Source organism: Rhinoraja longicauda, chromosome 1 (assembly GCF_053455715.1).
Source record: "Rhinoraja longicauda isolate Sanriku21f chromosome 1, sRhiLon1.1, whole genome shotgun sequence".
Lineage (NCBI taxonomy): Eukaryota > Metazoa > Chordata > Chondrichthyes > Rajiformes > Arhynchobatidae > Rhinoraja > Rhinoraja longicauda.
Window position 1 is genome coordinate 49840213 of NC_135953.1, and position 17887 is coordinate 49858099.

The window sequence follows — 17887 nt, forward strand, 5'->3', positions numbered from 1 at the left end:
AAAACGGAATAGGTGATGTTTCAGATCGAGACCTTTCAGACCTGAAACGTCACCTATCCCTTTTCTCCAGAGATGCTGCTTGAACCGTCGACTTACTCCAACATTTTGTATCCACGTAGAATTTAATCCTGTTTTCTCCCATTCCTTGGCTGGACAAATAATTAAAAAATAATCCCGGAATAAGAGGATTTCTTTTCCTTGTTTTGAATTCATGCAGTTAGTTGTTAAACTTGTGTTGAGAGCTTGGTTGAAGATAACTGCCATAGCATTACCTGAACCATGTTTGGCCAACAAAAGCAAATGTACTCGGCAGGTAAGGCAGCATCCACTGAAATAGGGGGGAAAAAAGAGCTGATTTTTGTTGGCTGCTGATCTTTTATTTCACTACCATTAACTATCAAAAGTTTCTGGTGCTGGGATTCTGAAATAATAACAGAAGAAAATGCTGGAAATATCAGTGGGTCAGGCAGCATTAAGGAGTGTCATTAAAGCAAATGCTGTTAATGCTATTAGTTACTGAATAAACTCCCTCTTAAATGGAATATGTAAGTAGTATGAAATAACTGAATGGCTTTTGATAAGCATTAGCAGCCTACACTAAGTTGCAAATCAACCTCTGGTCTGTACTCTTGCTTTCTGTGTCAACTTAACAGGACATGTAATGTTAAGCAATTTTCAATGGTATCAGTATGGTGTTTGTTTATATATTTGTCTTCACTGAGGACCACGTGACCTGGATACAATTGTTAGTAAATTTGCCAGATGTAAGAATAAAATGTATTGCAACACCTCAAAGTATTTGCATCAGCAAGTAGAATCTTTTTGAATTAACATACATGTTAATTCAAAAAGATTCTACTTGCTGATGCAAATACTTTGCAATACATTTTATTTGGCCAGATGTATGGCCAGATGTATATTTAGATTAGAGAAACTACAAATGCTGATCTATTAAAAAAAATTAAAAAAAAGATACAAAGTACTGGAATAACTCTTTGGCAAATGTGGATAGGTGATCTTTTGGGTCCAGACCCTTCTTCAGACTGAAGCGTCAGACTGACACTGACCATGTTCTCCAGAGATGCTGCCTGACCATTGAGTTACTCTAGCACTTTGTGTATATTTAGATTGTCAGCTGACAGAGGAATGCATATGACTACTTTTATGTTGTTCTGTGATCTGGCATCATTACACCATTAAGCTTTTGATGCAAAGGCATAAAAACAAGTTGTGTATTTTCCTCAAACTTAATTAATTTTAGTCAAATTTACAGATCTTGCAAAAATTGCAGAAATGCTTATCCAATAATTCCTGTCATTTAGCCTGTAACATTGCAAGAAGAAATAGAAAAAATTCCATAAGATATTTTCCTTAATTAATTAAATCTTAGATGGTTCCTATCATTGAATTTCTCATCCCAGCATTGGCATTCACCTCCATACCTCTGGTTCGTTTAAGCATGAGATCTAGTCCTCTGATCAGATTGTTCTTTGTTTGCCTGGCTTTGTGACAAAAAATGTATTTTGATAAAGTTAAATTCAAAATTGCTCTGCCATTTTGTGCATTTCCAAAATAGCTTGTGCTTAAATGAAGTAAGTGCACTCTCTTGCACTAGTGCCAGATTTAGAGTTCAAGTAAATGGTATATCTTGTCAATGTTTTAAATTGTTGTGAATAGCCTCTAATAATAAAAAAAGAAAATAACTCTACACTGCTGATTGATGCCTAGAGAGGGAAGGCGATATGGAATGGTGGTGGGTTGATAAATAAGGATGGGGTAATGGGAATGATTAAACAAATGATTGCATTTTAGTAGGCTCAGTTTTCAGGTTCTTACGTGGAACCATGTTATGTATGACACTTTATTTCACAGACCTCTAATAATTTGAAACTGGGAACTTGTTTAAACTGCATGAAGAGTTATCAGTGAGAAAAGTGGCAGGTGAACAAGACCACTGTTTTGGTTGATTGCTTCCTAAGCTCCATGAAAATCCAATAGCCTAGACTTTGTTTGTAAAATAAGATTTTTAATGCACATCTTTAAAAAAAAATTGCAGCTCAGTAAGCTCCTGTGTTTCAAAATCATTGGAATATTGGGTCAGTTGTCACTTCAACACACTAAACCTAACAGAGATCACTCAATCGACAAACTTGATGCTGCTTTCCCTTTATGTGTAGCTATCAGCAGCTACTTGCATGCAGGCAGAAAAAAGTTGTGCTGATATTCGAGAGATTTCACTGGACATGTCACAAGGTTAATATTTCTAACTAAATATGGGCTAGATGGGATGCTTTTTATTAGCGCTATTGCTTTTATTTTAAAATATTTGATTTGCCTGTGGGAATGGCCGTAATGTTAATGTAAGCAGACCATGCAAAAAAAAACATTTCTGTGAACTTTTTTGTGGTGATTTTTGATTTTATTACTTTTTTTCCAAGGCATTGTTAAAGTCCTTTTTGGAAATGTTTCTCCTTATGGGTCACAGTTTAAGGATAAGGGGGAAGTCTTTTAGGACCGAGATGAGAACGTTTTTTTTCGCACAGTGGTGAATCTGTGGAATTCTCTGCCACAGAAGGTAGTTGTGGCCAGTTCATTGGCTATATTTAAGAGGGAGTTAGATGTGGCCTTGTGGCTAAAGGGATCAGGGGGTATGGAGAGAAGGCAGGTACAGGATACTGAGTTGGATAATCAGCCATGATCATATTGAATGGCGGTGCAGGCTCGAAGGGCCGAATGGCCTATCCCTGCACCTATTTTCTATGTTTCTATGTTGCCTCAGCCCTTTTGCTGGTGAATTTAAATCTGTGATGTCTGATTCTTACCCTTCTGCCAATGGGAATAGTTTTATTTTTATTAGTTTTAATAGTTTTATCCATTAGACAGACTTTGAACAGCTCCGTTAAGCCTCCTCTCAGCCCTTTAAGGAGAACTATGTTTTTTGGTCGCATTCCTATCTCCTTCCTGGGGAGTCCTCCAGCGAATTTTATTAACCCTTGAAAGAGTATATCTGCTTCCATCACCCCTTCAGGTATTGGGTTCCACTTGAGTGCGCAGGCGTTAAAAGATATTGGTTTGACACAAATCTAGTAATGGCTTGTAAACAATTTATTGGATTTGAAAGGTTGTGGAGTTCATGTACTTGTCCCAATGTCTTTTAAATGTCATAATTATACCCATTTTCTTGTACAATGCATCTATATACTAAAACTCTTGTTTGTTATCTTGTTTGTGACTGAACTTCATCCAAAACTGTACACGATAGCACGACAATTTTAGGCCCACCTTACTCACCGTTGTCACTTTAGTGATAATGCAAGTAGTTTTGTTGAAATCGGTGTTATATTTTTTAAGTTATTCACATTTTTAAGTTTAAAAAGAGGGGAGGGGGAGTGGGGGAGAAGGGAGGGGGGGGGGGTTGAGGAGAGTGGGGAGCACAGGGTGCTGCACCAATGCAGGAGAGGTTTGGGCCCAACGGGTCTACTTGGTCTAGTTTCTTTTAAATCTATCACCTATCACCTTAAACCCATGCTTTCTAGTTTTAGTATTCCCCTACCTTGGGGGAAAAGACTGTGGTTATTCACCTTGTCTCAACCTCTTGATCGTGTCTATGCTGCTCTTGATTTTATAAACCTCTAATGGGTTGTCTCTGTTGAATGAATGAATGACGTGACAATTCACAGTGAAATTCTTTGCAAATAGTTGCCACATAGAGGGCGCCTACAATGTTACAAAGTTTCTTGTGCCAGGTCCCCCTTTGTTCTTCCCCCTCCCTCGCGGCAGTCCCCCCACATATTATTTGTTCCTTCCCCCGGCAGCAGTGTCCTCACTTCCACATGGTCCATCCTCGCCTGTCCGTCATCGCCATCGTCGACTGCTGCACTGACCTCTCCACTATCGATGTCTGGCCACCTCCGGATGTCTCCGTGGTGCCGACCTGCTTCAGCGGAACTGGCCCCAGTCTCTCCTTATAACTCAAACTCTCCACACCCAGTAATATCCTTCTATGTTTTTGTACCTTCCAGTTATGGAGACATCCTTACTGTAGCGGTGCCCAAAACTCTATACAGTGTTCTAAGTGTGGACCTGCCAATGTCTTGTAATCTGTAACATGACATCGCTGCTCCTGTACTTGATAGTCTGACTGATATAGGCAAGCATGTCAAATGCCACCTTCACCACCCTGTCTACCCATGCCACTTTCATAGAACTCTGTATCTGCACCCCTAAGTCTCGATGTTCTGCAGCATTCCCCAGGGCCCCGGCCATTTCCTGCTGGTTTGTCTTGCCAAAATGCAACTTTCATACTTATCTGAATTAAACTCCATCTGCCATTCCTCGGCTTGTTGGCCCAGATGATCAAAGTCCTGTTGTAATCTTGGATAATCATCTCTTGTGAAGTATTAATTGTGTTCTTGGTTTGGAGTGGATGTGAAAATTACTGCAAAAAAACATTTATTGAAGTAAAAGACGCTTTTTGTTCTGGCAAATTGGTAAGATTGCTCTTGTTAAACTGGAACAAGCTGTTTGTCATGTGAAATGTAATTATGAAATCTTGCTTAAGCATGTGCTTAAAATAACTGAGGCAGATGACACGAGGGCTCTATCATTTAAAACAGTGGCTTGTCTTAAGGTTTGAATTGCTAAGATTCTCGGGTTTTGAAACGGAGGAATTCAAAAGATGCTCATTTATCTGAGTGATGTGTTGTAAAAGTATTAAAGAAATATTATACATGTGCTAACTGTTTTTGGAACTGTCTTTGGTGTGATAAGGGATGGGAGATACAATTGGTTTAATAAACAACTTGTATTTGCCAGCAAGTCTGATCCAAACTGGTCCCACTTTTTAATTATTTTAATCGCTCCATATAAGCAAGGAACTGCTGATGCTGGTTTGCAAAAAAAGACAAAGTGCTGGAGTAACTCAACAGGTCAGGCAACATCTCTGGAGAACTGGACAGGGGATGTTTTGGGTTGAGGCCCTTCTTCAGACAAAAGCGTCCTGGCCTGAAACATCGCCCATCCATGATCTGCAGAGATGCTGCCTGACCCGCTCAGTTGCTCCAGCACTTGGTGTCTAGTTCAGTCACTCCAGTAGTTCTGAGCAATTTTGTAAAAGTATGAGTTAAGCTCTGTTTTATTGTACTGTTTGAATCAATATTGGCTCAGGATTGTTTAAGCTTTAAACATTTTTTTGCCATCTTAAACCTCGAGCAATATGATGGATGCTACGTAAAGACTTAATTGGTAGGTTCCAGGCCATCTGACTGTCATGCCCGTGAATAAAATGATTTGTTGTGTAGTTTTACTGAATTATCTTAGTGTTCCGGCACCTCCTTGCTCCCAATCTTATTCCCTCTAGCGACAAATAATCTGTTTGAGAAACTCGACTGGTTGAAACATCGGCCATTCATTTTCACCTACAGATGCTACTTGGCCTGCTGAGTTTCTCTAGCAGATTGTTTATTGTTCCAATGTCTGGAATGTCTTGTCTCCTTATTCCCATTGGCTACTATAGGAGATATCACCTAAAATATCTCTTTAGTGTAATTTTCAGGATGGCAAAACTGAGGGTTACTCTATAGTGGAAAGTAAATATATTGATTACTGGATGCTTGCTTGACACTTCAATTAAAAGAACTCACAATGGGTGGTTGTAACTCACCTGTACGTGGAGTTACTACATTTCCATACTTGGTTAATATTTCAATAACTACAATAGATAGCTGATAAGTACATTGCAGAATATTCATTATTAACTTGACAATGACTGAATACATGAAGGGACATACAGTATTTTATTATTCATTCATGGGAGGTGGGCTCCATGGCTTTTTTATAATTGTTCCTGAGAAAATAGTGGTGAGCTGCTTGCTTGAACTGTTGCTGTCCTTGAGGTGTGGATATGCCCTCAAAACTCTTGGGGAGGGAGTTTCAGGATTTTGCCTCTGTGATAGTTTGAAGACAAATGTAGGTTCCTTACAATCAGAGACAGGTGAATTTATAATGGGGAAACAAAGAAATGGCAGAACAATTAAATGAGTACTTTGGTTCTGTCTTCACTAAGGAAGACACAAACATCCCAGAAATACTAGGGGACCAAAGATCTAGTGTGAGGGAGGAACTGAAGGGAATCCACATTAGTCAGGAAATAGTATCAGGTAAACTGTTGGGACTGAAGCCAGATAAATCTCCAGGGCCTAATGGTCTGCATCCCAGAGTACTCAAGGAGTTGGCCCTAGAAATTGTGGATGCATTGGTGAATATTTTCCAATGTTCTCTAGACTCTGGCTACCCTCCAGCCCACAGGAACTATCCAATGTAACCCTACTTTTTAGGAAAGAGGGATAGAGAATATGGGGAATGAGAGACCAGTTAGCCTTAGTAGTGGGGAAGATGTTTGAGTCGATTGTTAAACATGTTATAGCAACGCATTTGGAAAGCAGTGACAGGATCAGTCAAATTCAACATGGATTTATGAAGTGGAATTCATGCTTGACTAATCTTCTGGAATTTTTTGAGGATGTAACAAGCTTTGATTTGAGTTTAGGAGCAAGGAGGTCCTACTGCAGTTGTACAGGGCCCTGGTGAGACCGCACCTGGAGTTTGCAATTTTGGTCTCCTAATTTGAGGAAGGATATTATTGCCGTTGAGGGAGTGCAGCATAGGTTCACCAGGTTAATTCCCAGGATGGTGGGACTGACATATGATGAAAGAATGGGTCGACTGGGTTTGTTTGTATTCACTGGAATTTAGAAGGATGAGAGGGGATCTTGTAGAAAAATATTTTTTTTTAAAGGTTTGGACAGGCTAGATGCAGGAAAAATGTTCCTGAATGTTGGGAGAGTCCAGAACCAGGGGTCACAGTTTAAGAATAAGGGGTAGGCCATTTAGGACTGAGGAGGAAAAACTTCTTCACCCAGAGAGTTGTGAATCTGTAGAATTCTCTGCCACAGAAGGCAGTGGAGGCCAATTCACTGGATGTTTTCAAAAGAGAGTTGGATCTTACTATTGAGGGAGTAAAGCGTAGGTTCACAAGGTTAATTCCCGGAATGGCGGAACTGTCGTATGTTGAAAGACTGGAGTGACTAGGCTTGTATACTCTGGAATTGAAAGAGATGAGAGGGGATCTTATTGAAACATATAAGATTATTAAGGGATTGGACACGCTAGAGGCAGGAAACTTGTTCCCGATGTGGGGGGAGTCCCGAACCAGGGACCACAATTTAAGAATAAGGGGTAGGCCATTTAGGACGGAGATGAGGAAAAACTTTTTCACTCGGAGAGTTGTGAAGCTGTGGAATTCTCTGTCTCAGAAGGCAGAGGAGGCAAATTTCCTGGATGCTTTCAAGAGCGAGTTAGAAAGAGCTCTTAAGGATAGCGGAGTCAAGGGATATGGGGAGAAGGCAGGAACGGGGTACTGATTATGGATGATTAGCCATGATCACGGTGAATGGTGGTGCTGGCTCGAAGGGCCGAATGGCCTACTCCTGCACCTATTGTCTATTTAGCTCTTAGGGCTAAAGGAATCTAGAGATATGGGGAAAAAGCAAGAACGGGGTACTGATTTTAAATGATCATCCATGATCATATTGAATGGCGGTGCTGGCTCGAAGGGCCGAATGGCCTACACCTGCACCTATTTTTCTGTGTTTCTATAGTTTGGCAAGAATTTTGGCAAACTCGTGGAAGCCATGGAATCATAATGTGCAGAAACAGTCATTTGACCCAACTTGTCCACGCAAATGAAGATGCCCCATCTAAGTTAGCCTCATTTACCCGCATTTGGCCCATATCCCTTTAAACCATTCTTATCCATGTACCTGTCCAGATACCTTTTAAATTGTTATTGTACTTGCCTAACTGTTACCTTTGGCAACTTTTGCCATATTCCCACCTTGTTCTGCGTGGAAAAAATTGTGCATTGCATTCCATTAAATCTTGCCCTTCTTTCCTTAAATCTTTGTCCTTTAGTTCCTGATTTACCCCTTGCTTGAGTGGGAGGTGTGAGGGTGGAAAAGGAGGTACACTTTAAATTTTTCAATCTAATGGAACTGGAACAAAATCTCGGGAATTAATGTAATATAACGCTAATTAACTTCCATGGCACTAATACATTTTCTACCATTGGTCCAACAGGTAATGTGCTGCCAATGCTAGGCATGGATTGTTTAAGTGGAGAATATCAAAGCATAACTACCTAATTCCTTTAATGTGCAGTAGTGGACCTTATTTCTGTGAAAGTATATTGCACATAATAATTTGAGAAGCAATTACTATCACTGCTTCATGGTTCCTATTTTCACATTAGATTGGCAGTTATAGGAGGGAAGATTTATTTATGGAACTGGTATTTTATAGTAAGAAAAACAATTTATGTTCCATGAAACAATCCAAGAAACATATTTACTTTGAAATCACAAGGGAAAATTGCTAACTTTGATTCCAGTTTCATTGTGTTCGTGCATCTTCCTTCCAACATCTTCTAAAGATGTGCTACATGGTTATGAAATGAACACGAACTATTGTTTTATATTTGTACGGATTTTTAAAAAACTTATTAGAAAAGTCTAAATGTTTAAATAAAATTGATGATTGTCAGGAGCAAATTCTTCAGAGTTGTGGATGTAAGTTGCAAACAGCAATAAATATCTTGCCAGATAGATATTTAGAAAAATAGTTAACTTGTGAACAAATCGTGTTTGTACAATGGAGGAAATAAAGTTCTATGTTTCAAAATATTTAAAGTCTGTTGCAATACTGCTTGAAACCCAATTAATGCCTTTAGCTGCCCTTATTGCATGTCACTGTAACCTCTGCCAGTGCATAAGATGTAGAGTGGAAATTGTCTTCAAATTGGCTGCTATAAGCTTGCCTTGTATTTGCACAGATGATTTGTGAGCTATTGTGTACTTGAGTCCTGCATGGAAGGTTTTCTGGCTTAATCAGTGAGCATCTAGATGTTTTAGCTATATGTTTTGGCACTCACAGCTTTATAATCTTTGCCAGGTGGAGACTGGTACAATGCTTTCTTGCGTTAAATCCAGGTGCAATACTGTTGATTTGCGCAATCTACCAACAAACTTGAGCTTTGATTTTTTTTAAGCCTCTCTGTGCTTCAGCTGGTCTAGTGGCAGTATGCCTCAAATGTGCTCAGGTTAACTGCATATGTTAACTATGGGGTAATCTCCAGTTGGAGCCATGAAAAGGTGACTATGCAGAATCGACAAGGTAATTGGAACTATGTAGAAAGTACAAGTTGTTAGGAGAGCAGATGCACTTCGGTATTTACTAGACGGGCATGGACCCGTTGGGTCCAAATCTCTCCTGCAGGCCCAGCAACCCTCCCCCAACCGACGATCCTGCGGGCCTGGCAGCCCTCCCCCAACTGATGATTGATGGGGGGGGCAGGGAAGGTGAGAGGGAGCCACTCATCTCGGCCCCGTGCAGCCAGCGCTGCAGCCAGAGTGAGACGTGGACCCGAAGCCTCTCCTGCAGCTCGGCGGTGACGGCCTTCTTGAAGGACCCTCTGCCGCCGCGCTGCACCACTTGAAGGCCAGGGGTGGGGCATGGCGGGACGGGCGCCGGTCCACCCGGCGGGGGTGGGGGAGCGCATTTATTAAAGTTAGCGGAAGCTCGTCGCCTCAGCCCCCCCCCCCCTCATTGGCTGTCACTCTGGCAGGTCCCGCCCCTGGCGGCCATCATGGCCCCCCTCATTGGCCACCACGCTCGCCACTCGGGCGGGTCCCATTGTGATGTCGAAAGCTGCAGACGGCCAGGGTAAGATGAAAAGTTATTTTTTTAACTTTAAAATGTCAATAACTTAAAAAATATAAGACCAATTTGAATGATACATGGGTAATATAGACCCCAGGACAATGATGAGTAAGGTGGGCCTAAAATTGTCGTGCTATCGTGCACCGCTTTGACTGTGGGATCAACTGGGAACAAACATACGGGGGCACAAACAATATGGGGGAACAAACAAACGGAACAAACAAGATGAGAGTTTTACTAATATAATAATAATAATAATAATATATAGATATTCACCTCTATCCTTCTCCCCTGTCTTTTCCCATCCTTTGAGTACAATGTAAAATCATTTACTGGGGTTCTAGATAGAGTGGGTGTGGAAAGTATGCTTCCAGTAGTAGGACAGTTTGTGATCAGAGGGGGGTGAATAAAAGGGGGGTATCTTTTTAGAATGGAGATGGAGTTTATTTTGCCAGAGGGTGGTGAATCTAGAATTCATTTCCACCGATGGCGGTGGAGGCCAAGTCATTGGGTATTTTTAAAGCAGAGATTGATAGGTGCTTGATTAGTAACGGCGTCAAGAGTTTCGGGGAGGAGGCAGGAGAATGGGGTTGAGAGAGAAAAATAGATTGATCATGATCGAATGGCAGAGCAGCCTCAATGGGCTGAATGGCCTAATTCAGCTTCTATGTCTCATGGTTCTAATCTTACAGTATTTTTATAGGTGTGAGGTCCCTACCAGAGCAGTATCAAAATTAAGAGGTTGTCATATTCTTAAAAGTAATAGAACTGTTTCATTTAAGACTGACGGAAGTTCTGATTTTGTGTTCAGAATTGCAAACACGTTGATATCTTGCAGTTGATGGCTAGGCCTGTAGAAAATTTCATGTGATCAAGCCACATCAGCAAAGTAAATGATTTACTTTTAAAATACTGTACTTGTTCTATCAGTATTTATTGTTAGTGAAGGTGTTAGCAGGTGTTTGTACCAATATGATGTGCGCAGCTTTCACTCTGACAGTAAATAGACATCACACACTTGTGAGGTTAATGAAACAATGTTGGGTGGAGGATTGGGAGAAGGTCAGTAAATTGCTTTAAAATGGCCCCTTTTGGAATAAATAAGTGAGGGTTAAGCTTAATTTTATGCCCACATTTACAGCCTACCCCTTTGGGAGTCACAAAATGGAATCAGACCATGTGTGTTTGCTCCCAGAGGAAGAATCTCGACCCGCAACGTAAATTACCTCACAGGTGCTACCCAGCTGCTGATAGAATATTGCAATTCCTCTAAGAATCACAGCAAGATGTAACTACGGAAACATAGAAAATAGGTGCAGGAGGAGGCCATTTGGCACTTCGAGTCAGTACTGCTGAAGGAAACTGAAAGAATTGTATCTTGCAGTGTTAACATTGCAACCAGTCCTTAGTGACATGGACAAAACAAAAGCTAATGATCAAAATATTATCCTTGGAAATGCCTTGTGTATTGTATTATAATGAAGGGAATGGGGAATTGGTTAAGCATTGCTGCTGAGATCAGAATCAACACGGGCGGCACGGTGGCGCAGCGGTAGAGTTGCTGTCTTACAGCGAATGCAGCGCCGGAGACACAATTTCGATCCTGACTACGGAGTTTGTACTTTCTCCCTGTGACCTGCGTGGGTTTGCTCCGAGATCTTCGGTTTCCTCCCACACTCTAAAGACGTACAGGTATGTAGGTTAATTGACTGGGTAAATGTAAAAATTGTCCCTAGTGTGTGTAGGATAGTGTTAACATAGAAACATAGAAAATAGGTGCAGGAGTAGGCCATTCGGCCCTTCGAGCCTGCACCGCCATTCAATATGATCATGGCTGATCATTCAGCTCAGTAGCCTGTACCTGCCTTCTCTCCATACCCCCTGATCCCTTTAGCAAAAAGGGCCACATCTAACTCCCTCTTAAATATAGCCAATGAACTGGCCTCAACTACCTTCTGTGGCAGAGAATTCCACAGACTCACCACTCTCTGAAGAAATGTTTTCTCATCTCGGTCCTAAAAGACTTCCCCCTTATCCTTAAGCTGTGACCCCTGGTTCTGGACTCCCCCAACATCGGGAACAATCTTCCCGCATCTAGCCTCTCCAACCCCTTAAGAATTTTATATGTTTCTATAAGATCCCCCCTCAGTCTTCTAAATTCCAGCGAGTACAAGCCTAGTCTATCCAGTCTTTCCTCATATGTAAGTCCCGCCATCCCAGGGATCAATCTGGTGAACCTTCTCTGTACTCCCTCTAAGGCAAGAACGTCTTTCCTCAGGTTAGGAGACCAAAACTGCACACAATACTCCAGGTGCGGTCTCACCAAGGCCCTGTACAACTGCAGCAGAACCTCCCTGCTCCTAAACTCAAATCCTCTTGCTATGAATGCCAACATACCATTCGCTTTCTTCACTGCCTGCTGCACCTGCATGCTTGCTTTCAATGACTGGTGCACCATGACACCCAGGTCCCGTTGCATATCCCCTTCTCCCAATCGGTCACCATTCAGGTAATACTCTGCTTTCCTGTTCTTGCCGCCAAAGTGGATAACCTCACATTTATCCACATTATATTGCATCTGCCATGCATTTACCCACTCGCCTAATCTATCCAAGTCACTGCAGCCTCCTAGCATCCTCCTCGCAGCTAACACTGCCACCCAGCTTCGTGTCATTCGTTAATGTGCGGGGATCGCTGGGCGGCGCGGCCTCGGTGGGCCGAAGGGCCTGTTTCCGCACTGTATCTCTAAATCTAAATCTAAAAATCGAACAGAATGTGGTCTGTAATTGAATAATCCAGGAAAACTGGAGAGCTCTAAAGGAATGCCTGAAGACCAGTCTTCCATTGGTGTGACTTTAAATAAAAAGCCTGGATAGCAGCATTGAGGTTCCAAGATTATATCAGTGGTTTTTCTCCCCCTTCATTTAACTATTAGAATGAACTGCTCTTCACAGATTATGTCCCTGGACATTTGGTTAGCTTTGATGTGGTTGAAAACATTGGGTAATGATTTTGTGCCCTAATACCACTTCATTGGTAGTGCTTGGACCAGGATGTCGTTGCTATATTTCTACATGTAATGTTCACTCCATTATGACCTTCAGGTCATAATGCACCATATCATTTTGTGGTGAACCAGCAATGATAAACCCACCATTCAGGAAATCTTCAAAAGGTAGAATATCAAGATGGTCTTCGACTACATCAGTGCCTTTAATAGGTTTTGTACCTCATGCATTGGTGAACAGTAATTGGAGGAAATTATGGCCAAAGCATGTTCACAGCTCTAGGTTTATGAACCTGAAAAATCTCCCAGGACGACTTTGTCAGGTTGGCATTGAGGCTGGATTGGGTGAAGTAGCCAAGGATGATATGAAAGATCCAAAGTAATCTTATGATGTGTGGCCAGACATAGCTCCAACACCATCTTTAAATTTGTCGACAATACCATTGTTATGCACGAATGACTGGTAAGATGAGTCAGAATACAGGAACGAGATCAATAACCTGGATAGTAGCAGAACAATAATCCTGTTCTCAACATTAGCAAGGCCAAAGAGCTCATTATTGGCTTCTGGAAGGGTAAGCCGAGATTCCATGAACCTGTCCTTGACAGGATAGCGGTAGAGAGTCAACAGCTTCGTGTCATTGAATACTTTATCGAACAGTAACAGGTTTGAACTTTGAACGGCGGAGAGTTGGTACATCATAGCCTGGTTTGGTAACTGATAATGGAAAAACCCTGACTGATAATCCAATGAGAAAATGGAATGAGAGATAACCAACATGGTATTTGCGAGGCTGTTCAACTGGAAGTCTACCAGCTTGACTTTCTGGATCCCATTTTGGCACGAACGATTGAGTATGTGTCTATTATTTCTTGAGTATACAAATTATGAATGCAATTATTAATGAATCTGAAAAGGATCCCATCCTTAAACATTGTATATCCATTTCCTCCACAGATGCTGCCTGAGCTGCTGAGTTCCTCCTGCACTCTGTGTTTTGCTTGTTATTAATGCACTCGCCCTCCATCTTTGGGCATGCAGTTTGCATTCCTATTCCCAAAATCAAAACGGTCAACACTTGATTCTTCTTTCATCGTTCCAATAATATTTGTTTACTGCCAGTTGCATTTTTTGGGGTCAATTGCTGGCCGAATCGTTCAGGCACTAGCATCCCAAATGCTATGTTATATTTGTGTTAGAGGTGGTTATTAAACTTATTTTCTTTTCATCCTCTTCCCCTCTTTCTCCCTCCCATTCCCACTTTTCTTGAGATGTAGGCATGGTGGGCTAAATAGCCTACCCAAACTGGCTCGTGGAGCAATCCCATTAACTAATTATTACCTCTTAGCCTACTCTCTCACCACCTATGTAGATATGGGATTGTTTACAATAGCCAATTAATCTGCATGTCTAGGGAAATGGGAGGAAACCGGAGCATCTGGGAAAAACATGAATAGTCACGGGAAGGTCATGTGCAATCCATACAGATTGCACCAGAATTATAAATCGAACCTAGGTCTCTGGAGCTGTGAGGCAGTTCTGCTACGCCACTGGCTGTATCTCCCATCTGTTAACCCTCCTATTACCTTTTGTTTTTGTTGACTTTAAACTGCTCTGACCTTGCTACTTGTCTTTAGGTACGAATCCCCTGATACCCACCCTCGGGTCTTTGAAGAGGTTGTGATGCTGCATTTTTGTTTATCCTCTGCAGCAGAGGAGAATAGGTTTTTTTTTAAACAGGAAGTTGGCTCAACAGGAAATGTGCCACATGTACAGGATTATTAATAATGTGTATTTTCTTTAGGAAAAAAAGCGTAAAAGCATGGGGAGCCTATTCTTGTAAAACTGTTGCAGTAGAATGAATCTTGTAGGTTTACTACTTGTGACTAGTGATTAAAATATATTTTGCTCTGAGTGGTACAATCTGCTGAAGCAGTCACGCACATTCCTAATGAGCGATGGTTTCAGTAACATTGAACTTTTGAGATAAATTGATGATGGTACTCCGTAATAATACCAGCCTTGTTTTACTGATTGCGATAGCTACAGCAGTCTGCTCAGTAGGATTAATTTATTTTAGTTAAATGCACTGGACTAAATTACTTGTCTTTAAACTGTCTTTTACTCTGTTGTGTTATTTGTCCTTGGACTACAGCTATATTAGTGTGTTTCTCCAAGGGCCTCTAGTGTCAGAACTAAGGTTACAGCTTAATATGCCAAGCAATATTTTTGCAAATCTAAATGTTCACGCATCAATGTGCTAAAGTTGTTGGGGGAATCAATATTTCTGTCAGGGCTGAGCAATGCAGTTATATTTACGTGCCTTTTTTGAGTTTGGAAGAATAATTCAAGTTTTTTATGAATAAAACAATATTTTTATTCCCAGTTGAGATTTTATTTCAGACTCAAATACTTGTTTATGCAGATATTCTGGATGATCTTGTCTTTTGGTAACTGCAGCCATATTAATCCGTCAGAGAGATGTACTTTATTCTGTCCCACCCGTGTGCATTTTTAAGGGGGGGTTCAAAAAAGACAGGGCAAAATGGACTACAGTTGCTTGAAGAGTAATAGGATAACGTGCATTATCTATAAACAGAAAACGGATTTTGTTAATTAATTGTATTTGCATTATTTTTCCCCAGTCGTGACATCGAAAACAAGGAGACACTCAGAGGGTTAACGAAGATGGATGACCGCCCAGAAGAGCGCACGATTAGGGAAAAGCTCAAAGTGACGTGTATGCCAGCCTGGAAGCATGAATGGCTAGAAAGAAGGAATAGGCGGGGACCTGTAGTAAGTAGAGCAACATACCTTACAAAATGAAATGCTTATTTTTGGCAAAAAAAGGTTAAGATGACAATGAATTTTGCCTAGAGGTATCTGTGAATTGTTCTGTGGAAAGTGTAGATATTTGTAATTTAAATCTGTTTAAAAGTAAGAACAGAGATAAATTCAAATTAGGTGCATTTTGTAATGTTAGCAGATAAAACTTAACTAGTCTCAAAACATAAACTCATCCACACAACATTCCATAATTTCAAGATTTTAATGTTTCAAACGCTAGGATTTCCATTTCTGACTTTTATTCACGTACAATGACTCAATCCCTGTTCCTTTCTGAAGCATGATTTAAAACACAAATAATTATAATATTTTGACTTCTTGGTTTACTGTTTGTGTAAATTCTTCAGCCTGGTTCTTCATTCTGCTTAATGAAACACCTTTGCATCTGACTTTCTTCTGTTAGGGATTCTTCAGGAATTATAATATAACGTGGTTATCGCAGGCATCAATTCAAACATGAACCAGTCTTCAGAAAACTTGTTCTAATTTGCTGGTTTTCTGAAGACTGGTTCTTGTTTGCTTTAGTGCCTGATTTGTCTGCATAATTTTATAGCTCTTGCGTAATCCAGAATAACTCATAATCAGTTTAAAAGTAGAATAATTCAGTTGCTGTTCACACTCTGATTTTGAATTTTCAGTGTACACATTTAATAACTGACTGCAGTATTTTGTCATTGTAAAGAAGTTAAAATATAGCATCTTGCAGATGTAATGGTTTGTTTTACCATTAAATGTCAAGCCTGATCACAGCGCCCTCTATTGTTGCTTCAGATACTGCTCGAAGATTTCATTGAAATATGGATTTAAGCATTTTACAGACTTTTTTCCATTTTTTGGCATTTACATTAGCTATGAGTTAACAGGTTAATTGTAAAAGGCAATACAATAGACAATAGGTGCAGGAGTAGGCCATTCAGCCTTTCGAGCCAGCACCGCCATTCACCATGATCATGGCTGATCATCCACAATCAGTACCCCGTTCCTGCCTTCTCCCCATATCCCTTGACTCCGCTATCATTAAGAGCTCTATCTAACTCTCTTGAAAGCATCCAGGGAATTGGCCTCCGCTGCCTTCTGAGGCAGAGAGCTCCACAGCTTCACAACTCTGAGTGAAAAAGTTTTTCTTCATCTCCGATCTAAATGGCCTACCCCTTATTCTTAAACTGTGGCCCCTAGTTCTGGATTCCTCCAACATCGGGAACATGTTTCCTGCCTCCACCGTGTCCAATCCCTCATTCTTATGTTTCAATACGATCCCCTCTCATCCTTCTAAATTCCAGAGTATACAAACCCAATCACTCCAGTATTTCAACATATGACAGTCCCGCCATTTCGGGAATTAACCTCGTGAACCACGCTGCACTCCCTCAATAGTAAGAATGTCCTTCCTCAAATTTGGAGACCAAAACTGCAAACGGTACTCCAGGTGTGGTCTCACTAGGGCCCTGTACAACTACAGAAGTTGCTCCTATACTCAACTCCTCTTGTTATGAAGGCCAACATTCCATTAGCTTTCTTCACTGCCTGCTGTACCTATATGCTTCCTTTCAGTGACTGATGAACTAGGACACCCAGATCTCGTTGTACTTCCCCTTTTCCTAACTTGACGCCATTCAGATAATAATCTGCCTTCCTGTTCTTACCACCAAACTGGATAACCTCACATTTATCCACATTAAACTGCATCTCCCATGCATCTGCCCACTCACACAACCTGTCCAAGTCACCCTGCATCCTCATAGCATCCTCCTCACACTTCACACTGCCACCCAGCTTTGTCTCATCTGCAAATTTGCTAATGTTACTTTTAATCCCTTCATCTGTCATTAATGAATATTGCAAATAGCTGTGGTCCCAGCACCGTGCCTTGCGGTACCCCACTGGTCACTGCCTGCCATTCTGAAAGGGACCCATTTATCCCCACTCTTTGTTTTCTGTCTACCAACCAATTTTCTATCCATGTCAGTGCCCTACCCCCAATACCATGTGCTCTAATTTTGCTAATAATCTTCTATATGGGACCTTATTGAAGGCTTTCTGAAAGTCCAGGTACACTACATCCACTGGCTCTCCCTTGTCCATTTTCCTTGTTACATCCTCAAAAAATTCCAGAAGATTGGTCAAGCATGATTTCTCCTTCGTAAATCCATGCTGACTCGGAACGATCCTGTTACCACTATCCAAATGTTCTGCAATTTCTTCTTTTATAATTGACTCCAGCATCTTCCCCACCACTGATGTCAGGCTAACTGGTCTAT

At 41.1% G+C, this 17887-nt stretch overlaps 1 protein-coding gene across 1 annotated transcript in view; it reads left to right on the top strand.

Annotated features, from left to right (window-relative positions):
* map3k1 (mitogen-activated protein kinase kinase kinase 1, E3 ubiquitin protein ligase) overlaps window positions 1-17887 on the top strand; it is a 78340-nt gene that overhangs the window by 21118 nt on the left and 39335 nt on the right. Inside the window, exon 2 of the mRNA XM_078397057.1 lies at window positions 15428-15578. Within this exon, the coding sequence (XP_078253183.1) occupies window positions 15428-15578 (151 nt within the window). The remainder of the gene's footprint in view (window positions 1-15427; window positions 15579-17887) is intronic.